General features: G+C 36.9%; 1 protein-coding gene across 1 annotated transcript in view; it reads left to right on the forward strand.

Moving 5' to 3' along the window:
• LOC126292316 (mitogen-activated protein kinase kinase kinase 11-like) overlaps nt 1–15,021 on the forward strand; it is a 576,187-nt gene that overhangs the window by 465,030 nt on the left and 96,136 nt on the right. Inside the window, exon 5 of the mRNA XM_049986253.1 lies at nt 13,089–13,347. Coding sequence (XP_049842210.1) covers nt 13,089–13,347 — 259 coding nt within the window. The remainder of the gene's footprint in view (nt 1–13,088; nt 13,348–15,021) is intronic.

Consider the following 15,021-nt stretch of genomic DNA (forward strand, 5'->3'; position numbering starts at 1 on the left):
TTGTTGTTTCTGGTCAGTCACACAGTTTCATTCGTACTGTCTTTGAAGCACTTACACAGTTGATATATGTGGCCGTTAGGGAATGCTGATGATTTACCAACCTTTCAGCTGGCCAAAAATGGAAGATTCTGATATGTAATGTTACAATCATAGTAATGTTTGAAGAACTTTTCCTTACCTGAAGGAAAACTCAAGTAGGAAAAGGTAGTCATCCTTTTCACTTTCACCCATACAGCATTGATGCATACAGCTTTACTCAAAACAGGAGCAAGCATCATCATTATTTACTTTACTCGTGTTGGTAGTTCAAGAAGATTGAGAACATTTTATACAAGGTTCAGGACAGTTTCTAATAGGTTATCACAATTTAGTTTTGCTGCAGTTTGGTGGAAATAATTTTGGCAAATGTCAGGATGATTTTGTGATGTAGGTCATATACCATAAAACTCAGTGATGCTACATTGGTATGATTGGATGTAGTTGAATACTGCCCTGCTCCCACTATAACTGCGTCTGTGTTGAATTTGCGGTGGACTTTGTAACAGTCTGCATGTTTTGCCATTGCTCAACCACGTTTCTCTAGAAAATGTGGTCCTGTCTTGTTACTCAGATTTATATTTTTCACAGCTTCTGTAAATACTTTCAGCAAATATTGCATTGTTTTTGGTGGTAATGGCCTCCCTCCCCCTCTCTGCTTGTCTAGTGATTTGATTGTGATGATCTCGACATGAACAATTAGTGAAACTTTAAGTTTTCTATACTGTCCTTTTTTGAGACACGCTTGAAAGCATGGAAGACTTTTCCTATCTCCTTTCTTGGATCAGTGAAGTAGAATCAGTAGAAGTATAATATAAATTACTATGTCGTTAAAACCTATATTATATTTTCCATTATTGGACTACAGTACATGTTCTCTCAATGTGCCTTCAGTGGTTGTCTCACCACACCTATTCTTCTTTGTGAAGAAGCTGGAAGTGCAGAACAGAGGACTTTATAAAATCTAATTCTTCATTTTCAGCTGTGGATAGATAAAAGTAAGGAATTTAACTGGTTTGAAACTGAAAATATGTAGTCATATTCTTTGTTTCTTCTACTTATTTGGTTGGTTATCTGTGTATCTATTGAATAATGTTAGGTATCTAGAATAGCAGTAGTGTGATTATTTTTATCAGGAATGGGTTATGACTTTTACTACTACTATCAGTATTATAAACTTACAAAGCTTAATAAACAATAACATAGATTTTGATGTGGGTAAATAGAAAGTTTATATATTTATACTTATTGTTGAGTTTTTATGTTTATCCATCTGTATAAGTTGATGGAAGGAACACAAATGGTGAAATTATTGTTGTTTTATTTGGGATAATGTCAGCTGTAGGTGCTGAATTTTAAATGGCCGTTCATATTATTGTTCCTTGCTCATACCTCTTACAAATGGAATATAGATAACTGTATTTTATTGTTATTAGGTAGTTGGCAGTGTATTTCAGCAAATATGGTGCTGTGGATGAGCCACATAATAGTTTTGTTCAAGTTACAAGTAATATTTTCAATTCTAAATTGTGCCTTTTGAGCATTTAATGTATTTGACAATTAACACCCATAGTTGTAAAATATTACAGCATTTCAGAGTAACCATTGTTCCTTTCATGTTAGGCTGCAGTTTAGTGAGTAATGTATGGTCAAAATATCAGAACAAAGTCAGCAATAAATATTAGACTTAGTTTGTGTAGATGGTGATTTGACTTATGGCAGTGTTTCATAGCCTGACTGACTTCTCAGAGATCACTTCTGATCACACTATCCATATAAATTGCATGCCTTGCTTCTCTCCTCTCCTCTCTCTCTCACTGATGACTAGTATTTATATAATGCACAACTACCATCACTTACCCGTATTGTTTCATTTAGTGATGAAACAAGAAAGGAAAAGAAGAATTCATATATCACTATGGCTCAACACAATTTTCTTTACAGTATGTTCTCAGTTTTGTGTCATGTTTTCAGTAACATTATGCAGTTTCATATGCACCTATAAACAGAACCAAACCTATTTTGCTTCGGTTAGTTTAATGGCAACATTCTGTTAATCTTTTATTGCTGTATTTGAAGTGTCATGCTTTTCTCTGATCTTCATTTGACTAGATTATTGTTTCAGTTTATTAATTTTGAAGACTAATTCCCTCACAAGTTTATGGAATGTTTTTTAGCATGCTTGCCTTTTACCACGCCCACAGTCTTGGAGTGTGAGCTCAAATGTCTATAACAAAATAAAAATTGAATCTCAATTATTGCAGCTGAGATGATAGCACTGCACTTTGTGCAAGCATATCACAGAGGCTGCATATATATTTTGTTTCTTAATGTTTTATGCCATATTGAAATGCTGTCATATGTTCAGTCACCTTTTGCTATGAGAAAGCCTCTTGTAGTCTCCTTGGTAAAAATTGTCGTTTCTTACTCTCTTCCCTACGCTACTGCAGGCTTGCCGATCACTTGAAGAGGTGAGTGTTCTAAATAAACTGCTTGCATTTGTGTTGCATGCATTTGTAGAAATTTTTCCGTTACTGTTTTGTATCTGCATTTCTTTTGTTAAAGGGAAGAAATGAAAATGATAAATCTGTGTGAAACTGTATTCAGAGTCATCCAGTTTCTTTTTTTAAAAAAATGACCCTCTCCCTCTCCTGTAGGCACACTATCCTGCAAGAACGTTGTGCACAATACTGAATGAATTAAGAGAATGGTTATGATTTTGATTTTGTGTAATAACTGCTATGGGAGATTAGGAAAATTCTCTCCCTCTCCTGTAGGCACACTATCCTGCAAGAACGTTGTGCACAATACTGAATGAATTAAGAGAATGGTTATGATTTTGATTTTGTGTAATAACTGCTATGGGAGATTAGGAAAATTGATAGTCAGTCATCTGACATCTGCAGTTTATCTGAAAGCAAAGAAGCATATACTTTTTGCTCCAAAAAGCAATTTCTTATTTTTTGTCACAACACTGAAGCATAAATTAGCAAATAGTGTCCTACTGTATAAGAATGATTCAGAGAGTGCAAGTGCTATGTAGAACTCCAAGGCTAAAAAAATTGGCGATAATGGAGCATTGTGTAGTTACACCATGTTCTGGTTATTAGTTTCAACAAAAGAACTTGGATACTTTCTGTACCCGTGGATGAATCTTTCACTGTGCAACAGAATGAAATGGAGCTCCTTGATGAAATTAAGCTCCTTGATGGGTTAGAGCTGCAGTTATTCTGGTGGTCAAAACTAGACCTTTGCATTCCACAGGAAATGTTATACCAGCTGAGTGTGGCTTGTGACTTGACTCAAAACTGTGATGTGCCAGTACTTCTCTCCTGCTTTTTCACTGTAAGAGGTTCTCAGATGATTCTGGAAAATCTCGAAGACTGTGGTTATGCGATTTGACACTTCATCCAAGTTCCAGTAATCGTGAAAGATATGCACGAATGCCTCTGTCAAGTTTGGGAATATCCAGTGGAGGTACTTGCAGACTGATACGTTGAATTGGTGTTTGAGGCCCACCAAAAGGTTACATTGGCACAGAACTGCCTGTGACCCTGCGATTTAGGCTCAAGTTCCAGTTTGGCAAACACTTTTAATCTTTCAGGAAGTTTTTCCTTTGTTCTTCTGAAAATGTGAGCTAAAAGGTGGCTTAGAACGTCAGAAGGTTTGTGGCACTGTAGAATGTGATACTTAGTGCCCAGGCCAAAGAAATAAAACACATTCCTCTATGGCTGTGGGAAATAGTCAGTGGAGGAGAGAAGAATCTCTACGAAGTAGGTACACATTGAATGACATTCGGTTATGTCCCACAGAACTGTGGCGGGGCAACAATTTTTAGAGTGGTATTACCAGAGAAAGTTTCCAGTTGCTTGTATCTTCTGCATAAATTTTATGATTAGGTGTTACAGTAACTTGACTCTTCCAAGCAGGATTGTTTGGCAACTGAGATATATTATAATGTGGCATTGTGCCAGCGGTAGTGGCTGAGTAGCAGTATGCCCACACCTCTCTTGATGAACCAGTTTGAATTAGTTTTCTTGACACCACAATGGCAATTTGTAATAAAAATTATAGAATTTAGGACAAAATATGGGGAGAGAAGGCAACCACTGAACTGCAGATTAGTGACAGGTATTACATGACTGCCTTCTGTCTCAAACACGGACCTCTGTGCTGATGGATGTGTGTGTGTGTGTGTGTGTGTGTGTGTGTGTGTGTGTGTGTGTGTGTGTGTGTTGAATAGTCACCTTTCTTCGATTTTTGCTTGTTGTTTCCATCCTAGAATATCAATTATCATAATGTCTTGTAAAAGTCTCTTTGTACTTTATGATAAAGATTCATATTTTTTCTATTCTTTCTATTTCCTGTAAATTTAGGCTGCCAAAAGCTGTTTGCATGGCATTAACTTTTAAAAAAGTCCTCGTTATTGTCATAAATGATGTTTTGTGTCTTCAGTTTATATTGAAATGTTAATTTCTAAGATTAGATTATCTCTTTTTTTTTGCCATGCATGCTTAAGTGTATCTGTCTGAAAACTGCCTGCTTGTTTTCGTCTGAGATCTATAGAGCCGTGGTAATAAATGTGCCCCACTGTATTCTATCTACATTGAAAAATTAATACTAGTTACCAAGCAATTTTACACCACACAGTTCTATTGTTATTTATTTTGTCTGACTTACTTTGTTGTTCTGTATTTCTAATGCAATCATTGTTTCTGCCTTTAAGTTTTGTGAGTGTATCTCAACTATTACTCAATTGAAGAGGAAGTCTCTACCACCGTAGTAATTAAAATTACACACATTCAATGTTATGCAAAGAAAAAATATTTTTTTGGTACTTGTGTATGAACATGATCATTTATAATGATAGCTTTTTTGCTGTTTGTAGTGTGTCAAATACACTTTTTTTTTTTTTTTTAACTTTCCAGTTAAGATGTGTATGTCATTGAGTAATGGTAAAACAAGCTTCGATTTTGCACTGATTTGGCACACACAACATAAAATTCAGACATATGTAAGGAAAGAATATGAGAGAATGAAGTTTTTCCTGATAACATTATTTTATTAAATACTCTTGATGGAAAGAATGCTGGTATAGTCACTTCAGTACACCACAGCCGTTTTCCTTCCATGCGCTTCCCCAAATAACAAACAAAAGCTAGAGTTTTACCCTGATGTGATGAGACGAGAAACCTGTGAATGTTTTATACGAGAAGATGAGAATTAATACCCAGTCAGTGTATAGGTCATAGAGAGGCAGCATTAGTGTATTTGGGGATGCACATGGAAGAGAGATGGCTGCGGTCTGTTTAAGAAACCGTTCCAACATTCTTCCTATTTATGAAGTAGGGAAACTATGGGGAATTTGAATAATTGGGATGTAGTGACGAGGAATTCAGTTACATTACCACCTTCCCCTTGCATATGCGAACAAGTGAGACAGAGGTGTATTGTTCAGTAGAATGCCTCTGTTATTGAAACAGCAGTAAAGATAAAATTATGCAAATAATTGAGAAGGTGTATGCTGGAACAAGTCTGAGATACTTTATTGATCCTGGCAGAGAGCTTACCTCAGTCCATGATGGTTAATGGAAGTCTCAAAAACTCAGATTCTTCATCCATATTGGCATTGCTTAACTGCCTCCCAAGATTTTGTGAACTTTTCACTTCAGCAATGCCTGTAATAGCATTGTATCTCTAGATTCTAGTTGGGTTAGAGAAATGCTTTGTGGCACTATTTTGAGGAAAAAACTGTTCCAACATTTCATGTAAATGGTGCACAGGAGGACATAGCACAGTGTTTTATTTGATTATGAGAGGGTGTAATGATTTACTAAGTGGGTAGCAAATGAGAAATTCAGTTGCTGTTCACATATTAGAACATGATGCTGACATTCAGATGAAACTAGGAGGAAAATTAATCCAGAATGAAATGTGTTAACAAATGAAGTAAATCATATTAAACTGTAATTATTGTTGCAAGAATAAATTACAGCAGCAAGACCTGCCATGGAGATAATGCCCACAGTAGATGACGGGACAAGTGAAGTTCGAGAACTGGACTGAATAGTGATTGCGATCTTTTATTTACCTATTAGTAGTTGTTGTTGTTACATATTATTGCACACTATATGATATTGCAGTCTGTATTTCACAGTTGCTCAAGCACAGCACAACGGATGAGTCCTGAAATGGGTGTGTCAGCTGCTGGTTCTGTGCAGCCAATGAGGGAGCATCGGGTAAACAATATGTTTGGAAGAAAGAGACATTGTATCAAGTCTCATGCCAGTATAGAAGTGAAATATGATATGTATTCGGATAAAAACAGCTGTTTTCTCAGGTCCAAAAGCCAAATATTTATGATGATGAACATGTAAATTTCACAGCTGTGCAACTAGGGTGGTGGTGGTGGTGATGATTAGAAATAGTGATACCACAGATGACATGGTTAGTAAGCAAAAAACGTAGTAAAGAAAACTGTCCAAAAAATTAATGTAAACCATTTATTTTCATTCATTTTATTGTCCGCCCCTAGTAGCTGAGTGGTGAGCGCGGCAGATGTCAATCCTAAGGGCCCGGGTTAGATTCCCTGCTGGGTCGGAGGTTTTCTCTGCTCAGGGACTGGGTGTTGTGTTGTTCTAACCATCATCAGTTCATCCCCATAGATGTGCAAGTCGCTGAAGTGGAGTCAAATTGCACCCTGCAAACAGTCTACCCGATGGTCAGCCCTAGTTGCAAGTCATTTGCATTCATTTTTCCTTGTATTATAAAATTGTAGAAATCAATAAACGGCATAAATTTAGAATAGGTGTAATTTTAACTTTGTAGGCAGGTACTTAATGACAGGAAAATAGTTGTAATTTTGATTTGTTGGACTATGTTAAAAACAAATTTTTCTTAAGGTGCCTGTTGGAAAAGAGGGTACGTACGGTAATTCTGGAATGAAAATTTCACTCTGCAGCAGTGTGTGCGCTGATATGAAACTTCCTGACAAATTAAAACTGTGTGCCCGACCGAGACTCGAACTTGGGACCTTTGCCTTTCGCGGGCAAGTGCTCTCCCATCTGAGCTACCCAAGCAAGACTCTCACCCTGTCCTCACAGCTTTACTTCCATCACTACCTCGTCTTCTACCTTCTGAACTTCACAGAAGCTCTCCTGCAAAACCTGCAGAACTAGCACTCCTGGAAGAAAGGATATTGTGGAGATATGGCTTTGCCACAGCCTGGGGGATGTTTCCAGAATGAAATTCCTGAGTTTGAGTCTCGGCCAGGCACACAGTTTTAATCAGTCAGGAAGTTTGACGATAATTCTGGTTTGTATGCTGGAGGGATACATACGAGATGAGCTTTTCTTTCTGGCTTTCTATTATTTAAACTCCACTTTGGTCTCAAAAGATCATTCACAACTACCATTTATAAATTCATTGTGTCTCTAGAAACCGTGTAAATATTTGTTTGTTTTCCCACCACTGGTCTCCCACAGAACCTTTAAAAATATTTTTGTGGAGAAACCAAAGTTTTTCCCAAGTTCTGTCAAGGCTACATCTCTATCCTGCAGTCTTAGAACATCCATCATCTCATAAACATCTTGTCATAATAAATTTATTTGACTACCACAATCAGTTAACATTTTCACCTATTTATTACATATATCAGTATCAGCATTGCCAGCAATCTCTTTCATTAACTGGCCAAACATGAGCGGGTTTCTGCGACAGGCCAGAGTCACCAATCCTCCAGATATTTTTGATGGATCCGGCCCATTGATCTCAGGTCCGACACTTTTCGTTAAAGTGAGGTCTCAACCATCAAATCTGGTCTCTCAGAAAGGCTGGGAAGACAGGTTCCTTTGTGTGTTGGACAAATCAGCAGATTTTCATGGTTTATCCCTGGACCTAGGACTGTAGTGCATGATCAACAGACCAGAGGTCACAGGCAATGGATTTCAGTAGTTGCAGCTGAGTTTCAGGGAAAGTATGTTGCACAGTGTGGCAATTGTAGGTGTTATTTTATTGTAGCACATTTTTGGATTGTATAACTTGTTTATACCATTGAGAAGAAGTTAATATGGATGATAGGAACAAGAAAATTATAGCAGCCACCATCAATTTGTATGCTAAGTACTCATATTTCTTGTAAAGAAAGCTGAACAATATGGATGAAAAGATGGATTGCCGAAAGGTAATATTCGAGTCACATGGCTCTGATTCAGAATTGCAGACAGTCCGTTGAGTCGTCAAGATTCTCTCTGCTAGGAAATGGATGTTTGCGAATCTTTGTGAATTGCATTAATTTGTAATACCTGAAAAATAATGGACTTATATGGTAATGGGTAATACAATAATGAACATACTATAAGCAATGTCTTATTAGCATGCACCATAATGTTGATTTGTCCAGTTCATCCCACCATCTCCATTTTTTCACTCCTTTCAGAGGCTTAAAAATATTTTTGTGAAGAAACCAAAGTTTTCCCCAAGCTTTTTCTGAAACCCGATTTCAGATTTTTTACCTAGTTTTTATTAAACTTTGGTCCACAGTTGGAATACCATTTGCACAAACTGGGTCTTTCACTATACAGTTGTACAAGTTTTTCGATTTTGGATGTTGGCCTATTCCTTCACCATACTTAAAACAACTAAACCGTGTTATCATGTGAGAACCACAAGAATACTGATGGGTTTTTTGAATGTCTCCCTTCATAGAAATACACTCATTTGTGTCTAGCTGGAGAAGTGGAATAGCTGGTATCGATAACTGCAGGCCATCACCTGAAGGTGAGGTCTCCACTAACTTACAAGGAAGGAAGGAAGATTAGCATTTAACACTCTGACAACATCAAGGTCATTAGAGATGGAGTACAAGCTCGGATTGTTTCAAGTGTGGGGCAAGAAATTGGCCATGCCATTTCAAAGGAATCCTCCCAACATTTGCCTGGAACGATTTGGGGAAATAGTGGGAAACCTAAATCTGTATGGCCAGTTGTGTATTTGAACAATCATCTTTCTGAATGTGAGTCCATTGCACTACCTCACTTGGTTCCACTAGCATACAGATGTGGTCTACAGCTCCCTAAAAATCATCTTTTGTGTGGCCAGCCATTACAAGAAAATGTTCTTGGAAGACTCTTTCCACTTCTTCTTCTGCCAAGACAGCAGTTTGTATATCTCTGCAGCACTAGTCTACATCATATTATTCTTGCGAAGATTTCTTCAGTTGCAGCCCACAATTCAGTTGGTTCTATCCCATTAAAAGCACTGTTTTGAGTATCTGCTACTGCCACCAAACAATGTTGGAGCATTACCAACAGTAGAAAATGGCAAAGCAAATTTACAATACTCCTAAGAATGTGGTGAGAACTGTGATTTGATTTTATTGTCAGTTTTTCTCTTTTCAACTTCTCCAATAAACTTATCATTAGTACCACCAACATCCTGTTCATATCATATACCATCCTTAAGTTTCAACACAAGTTTATCAATATTGGAGAAATGATAACAAATTTCAGTAATCATTTCATTTTCTATCCCACTATTTATACACAATATACTACAGGCTTGTCCCCATTCTGCTCCTGAAAATGACCCTCCAATAAATTACTACAAGTTCGCCATCTTTTGATGGAAAAGTAAAGCCAGAAAAATTTTCTCAGGAGTTTTCTGAATTTTTTCCCTGTCACCCTGAACTGTTTTAAAAATTAACTTATGTAAAGATTTAATAGTTTTAATCAGTGCAGATGTTATATTGCCATTTACACTTTGTTTTGTCAAAGTTGTTGTTTCTAAGTGCAATATCAATTTGCTTCTCTTCACAACATTTAAAAATAGCCCAAACAAATCTTTACAATCTTTCAAAATTAAAGCATAGGTAAATGTGACATTGGAAGTTCCAACTAAGCCTTTCCTGTACAAACTTGTTTCAAATAACTGTTTTTGTTTCATTGGTTATTTATCCTTAGTTTGATATTAAGTATTGTAGATAAAGGGCCAAAATTGCAACATCACTCATTGAATTGATTACAGTGGTGCCCCCATAATTTGTAGGAAAATACCTTTCCAACCTTCATGTAAACTGTTTGTTATAACCACCACAGCTTCAAATTCTGATGATGAATGAACGAGAGAAGAGTTGAATGCATCTTGCATCTTCTCCACGGTTTCAGTATTCTGCAATATTTGGCTTCTGTGGTGTGTTATTGGCCTCATCAGCAGAAAAACCTTTAAGTCCTCTGTCTGAATCCTGCACTATTGTAAGAATCTATGCAATGTAATTTAATTTGCTGACAAATTTGTGCAAAATCTTGCTGTCATTTCAAAATCACAGTGTATCTGCTGTGTGCATTTTATGCTGTCAGCTGTGTTGAAATAATAGCTTGTTAGCCCCAATCTATTGAAGTAATACTGTTAAATTAACTTTTTACAGTTATGAAACTGATTTCATACCATTTTTGGCTCAGCAATGGAGTGGAAATTGGAAAGAAAAAGAGAGAAACGAAACAAGAGTATAATATAGGTTAAATAGTTAAAGATGTAAAGTGTATATAGTGCTGATAACAGGGGGAAGTGAATGTCAATAACTACATTTTGAACAATAATATGCACCATCAGTAATTGCAAATATTGTGTTGTTATTCTTCTACAGAATTACCCCTATACTAATTTTCTATGTTCGAAAAGGAAATGTGTTGGCTCTTAATTCTTCAAATCCATAATTATCTACCTATAGCTCAGTTTGCTAAGTATTCAGTCTCGTCGTGAATTACACAACAGTTAGTAGTCTCAAAGTGGATTATACATATTGCAGCCTCTAAAGAATGGCCACCAGTTTGAAACCACAACTACGTATAGACAGTGCCCTAATAACTTCAGCCAATCAGTGCAAGTGCCTCAGATCAGTAATAACATAAATGGCTTCCATAGATAAAGACATTGAAAATCGTATAAAAACTGGGTGGTTGAAATAGAGGTTACTAATAGGAGTTATCTGCGATGTGCAAATGCCTGCCAAAGTCAGAGGAAATATGTACAAATGAGCAATTAGATATAAAGTTCACATTGTTGGGCCGTGTACAGATCTGTTGAACAGAAGCTTGTCAGATCTAGAGGAGTGACCCCAAAAGACTGAGTCAGAAAAGACAACAACCTAGGCATGTTTAAGGTGGCTAATGTAGTGGGTAAGCATCAAGAGAACTGCCTAAACTGGTAGGGAATATCTTGTGCTGTGAACCTAGTCACAAGACAAGAACACCACCACTCATGAAAGCGGCAATGTAAAGAGAAGAAAAGATTGATTGTTACTTACCACAAAGATGACACGTTACATTGCAAACAGGCACAGTTAAAGGACACTTACCACATTAGCTTTCACCCATAGCCTTTGTACGAAATAAAAATAAAAAAAAATTAAAAAAAAAAGGAAAATGCGCGCGCGCGCGCGCACACACACACACACACACACACACACACACACACACACACACACACACACACACACACACGCAAGCACACCTCACTCACATGAGAACCATCTCTAACAGCCTAACAGCTTAGACCAGAATGCCAAGATTCTGATCTGAGCTGCTGAAAATGGCGGTCATGTGTGCGTGAGATGCAGTTGCTTGTACAAATGAATCTGCGTGTGTTTGTCTTTCTTTTTCTGACAAAGGCTGTGGCCGAAAGCTAATGTGTAAGGGTTTGCAACTTAATGTTTCATCTTTGTGGTAAGTATCTTTTCCTTACATTGATGAAATTTCATCCTGAAGTTACCATTGTTTGATTTTATTTCTCATTAAAGAACTGATAAGAGGCCTTGAATACTGTAATCTAAGATATATACTGGTGAGCTGTAAGCTGTCTAAAGTTATTGAAATACTGGAGTTGTAAGCATTGGTTCAGTTGATGTGAGGCACTGAGTTGGGCCACCCACAGTGGTGCTACTTAGAAATACTTCAGAATTAAACAATAATTCACAGTTTTGATATATAGCAGAACCAATCACACCAGAGTAATCACGGCACTGAGATGACATGCATCTTTTGAGACACTGCTACCACGTATGTCACAAAAACTACAGAAGTTATGTCATAACAGGAAATGAACACTCTTACGCCACTTTAAAGTTGTTATTTAAATGTAATTTGCGATCCCACCATTGAATAGAGCACAAAGAGGTACTTCAATGAACAGGCCACCTTTATTTTTTGTCATATTTACACAACTTATTTGCCATTTATTATACATACTTCTGCACAAATTTAATGTTTTATGTAATTGTGCATAAATTGTTAGATGTAGGATGATTCGTATGGTATGAGGGAGACTGGAAGGAAAAGACTTTTCATTTAACAGTATTGTAATTATAAATTATATATGTTTTCAATGGTGATCCATTTTCTGTATTTTGTGTTTATTATAAGTTTTGGCGGGGAAACTGAGGGTTTATAAGTGCAAATGAGTGATGGCTCCTGGTTACTGTGCCAGGCAGTCACACTGTGTGGATCAGTTTTGGAGCTATAATGGTGTGAAGCTGATAGTGTTGCTTTAGGAATTGTGAAACAATAGTTTTTGGGTGTCAAGTTGCTGTTTGAGTGAAAATGTATGGTGATGTGCAGTGTTGAATTTGATTATTTTTTGCCACAAATATAAAATATTATGTAAAAAGTGTGATTGCATGATTCTGAGCTCTGACTGACACACAAATGTACTCTTTCTATGGCAGTATTGCTACAAATCAACATGAGTTTCATTCATTTTGAGTGGGACAGGTAGTGTTCGTTGCTGTATAACAGAATCTGTTTTGAAATGAGTCAGTTTCTATTAACTGTGCTTCTTGTACAGTTGTTATATTCAGCCACAAGCATATGCTGAAATTTTCTTTTTAAGTTATACAAATATTTCATATTTATTGAAAGAAGTAACTAGACTACGATTTGCAATGGTTTAATGAAGATGTGTCATATTAGGTGGCACAATTTTAAATTGTATAGCTGTAATAATTTAATTTGTTATAATACACATTTAGTCACACTGTATACTCTGCATGACGGCCACAGGAGTTGCGGTGTCGTGAGGAGGAGCTGACGAGGGCACAGATGCAGCAGAAACTAGTGGAGGAACACTTGCGTCGTCGCGAGCGAGAGCTGGAGGCACGTGAGATTGACTTGCTGGAGCGTGAGCTCCACATCATGATCATCCAGCAGACAGCACAAGCCCAGCAGGCACCGACACCCAAGAGGCGCCGTGGAAAGTTCAAGCGCAACCGCTTGCTGCGCTCTTTGAAGAAAGAACCTGGCCAGATCAGCTCACCTTCAGGTTTGTTCAAGGCTACACTAAACTTCTGCTGATATCCAATGCCGTATGTTGCATGTCTATTCATTTATTTATTTTATTTATTAGCCATTCCACTATTTTTAATTTTCATTTCAATATATGATATTGCCCAATATTTCTTGAGCATTTTTGCCTTGAAGCCATGAAATACTCTAAAAATCTGTTGTTGCATGTGTTGGATAATATGTGCAATAATTCTTTTGAAATGATTAGTGGAAGTGAGCTGAAACTTTCAAAAATTTGTGCCCATCATTTACATGTTTTGTTTTAAAATATGATAAGAGTTGTATTTGGTATCTTCAAAATAAGTGCATCTCTCACTCTTAATTCCTACTTCTTCAGTCCGTTTGTGTGAAACTGTTAGAATTTCTCAGTATGTTAAGATATGTTTAAAAGTGTTGGTTGTGCAGACACGGCCAATACAGGGAGCTGCGAATCAAAATGATGGATATGTTTAAAAGCTGTGTGCAGCTTTTGCGATTTGCCACTCAGACAAAATCCAAAAGAGAATGTTTTTAACAATAACCACTTTTTGACTGTAGTCTTGTGAAGAAATGATATTTAAATTGAAGGCTGCATTTTTACATAAGTAACAGTCTTATAGGATCATGCATCACAGTGATCAAACATAATCTCATTTTCTCAAAGGAATAGTATCATTTATTGTGGTAGGGAAATATTGCATTCTTTTAAATAAATAAGTAAATATGATTTTTTTACCTGTTTTGCCTTTACTTGGATATGTGCCAATGAACCTAAAAATCATGCATTTAAACACAGTTTTCCTGAAAACTGTTTTGAGCAGCTGGTTTGAGAACCCATATGCAGTAGAAATATTTCAGACCTTGTATCTACCAACAGACCTGACCTTATTGACAGTGTCAGTGTAGAGGCAGAGTTTAGTTATCATGATGTTGTCACAGCGACAATGGTTACTAAAGTTAATAACTCCATCAAAAAGATCAGGAGAGTAATTTTGCTAAAAGGAGAAGATAAGCACTGGTTAGCATCCTACTTAGACAGTGAAAGGATATCATTTAGTTCCAATCAAATGATGTAGAGGAATTATGGGCAAAGTTTAAACGGATTGTAATTCGTGTTCAGGAGAAGCATGCACCGAGTAAGTGGATTAAGCATGGAAGAGACCCATTGTAGTTTAATAACAGGAAAGGCTGTTGCACTTGCAGTTCAAAAGGGGAATGTGCAAATAATAGCAGGAAAAATTTAGAACAGATTCCTGCGTCTGTAAAAATATTGATGCAAGAAACAACTACTACCACTGTCATACCTTAGCAAAAGATCTTGTTGAGAACCCAAGAAAATTCTGGGTGTAAATCAAATTGCTATGTGAGTCAAAGGTTTCTATCCAGTCACTCTTTGACTAGTCTTGTGTGGCAGTAGAGGAAAGCAAATGGAAAACTGTAGTTGTAAATTTTGCATTTATGAAAGTAGTACAAGCATCTCATTGTGTGACCATCACACAGACTCCCGTATGGAGGACAGTAACTGGCATCCCTGGCATAGAGAAGCAACTGAAAGAGTTGAAAACAAATGAGTTGCAATGTCTGAGTGAAATCCCCCTTTTGTTCATTCTGAGATACAGAGTCCTAAAGTTAAATGACTGCTGAAAAATCTGCAGTTGAGATACCAGAAATA

The sequence above is a fragment of the Schistocerca gregaria genome, chromosome 9 (genome assembly GCF_023897955.1).
Source record: "Schistocerca gregaria isolate iqSchGreg1 chromosome 9, iqSchGreg1.2, whole genome shotgun sequence".
In the NCBI taxonomy this organism is placed as follows: Eukaryota; Metazoa; Arthropoda; class Insecta; order Orthoptera; family Acrididae; genus Schistocerca; species Schistocerca gregaria.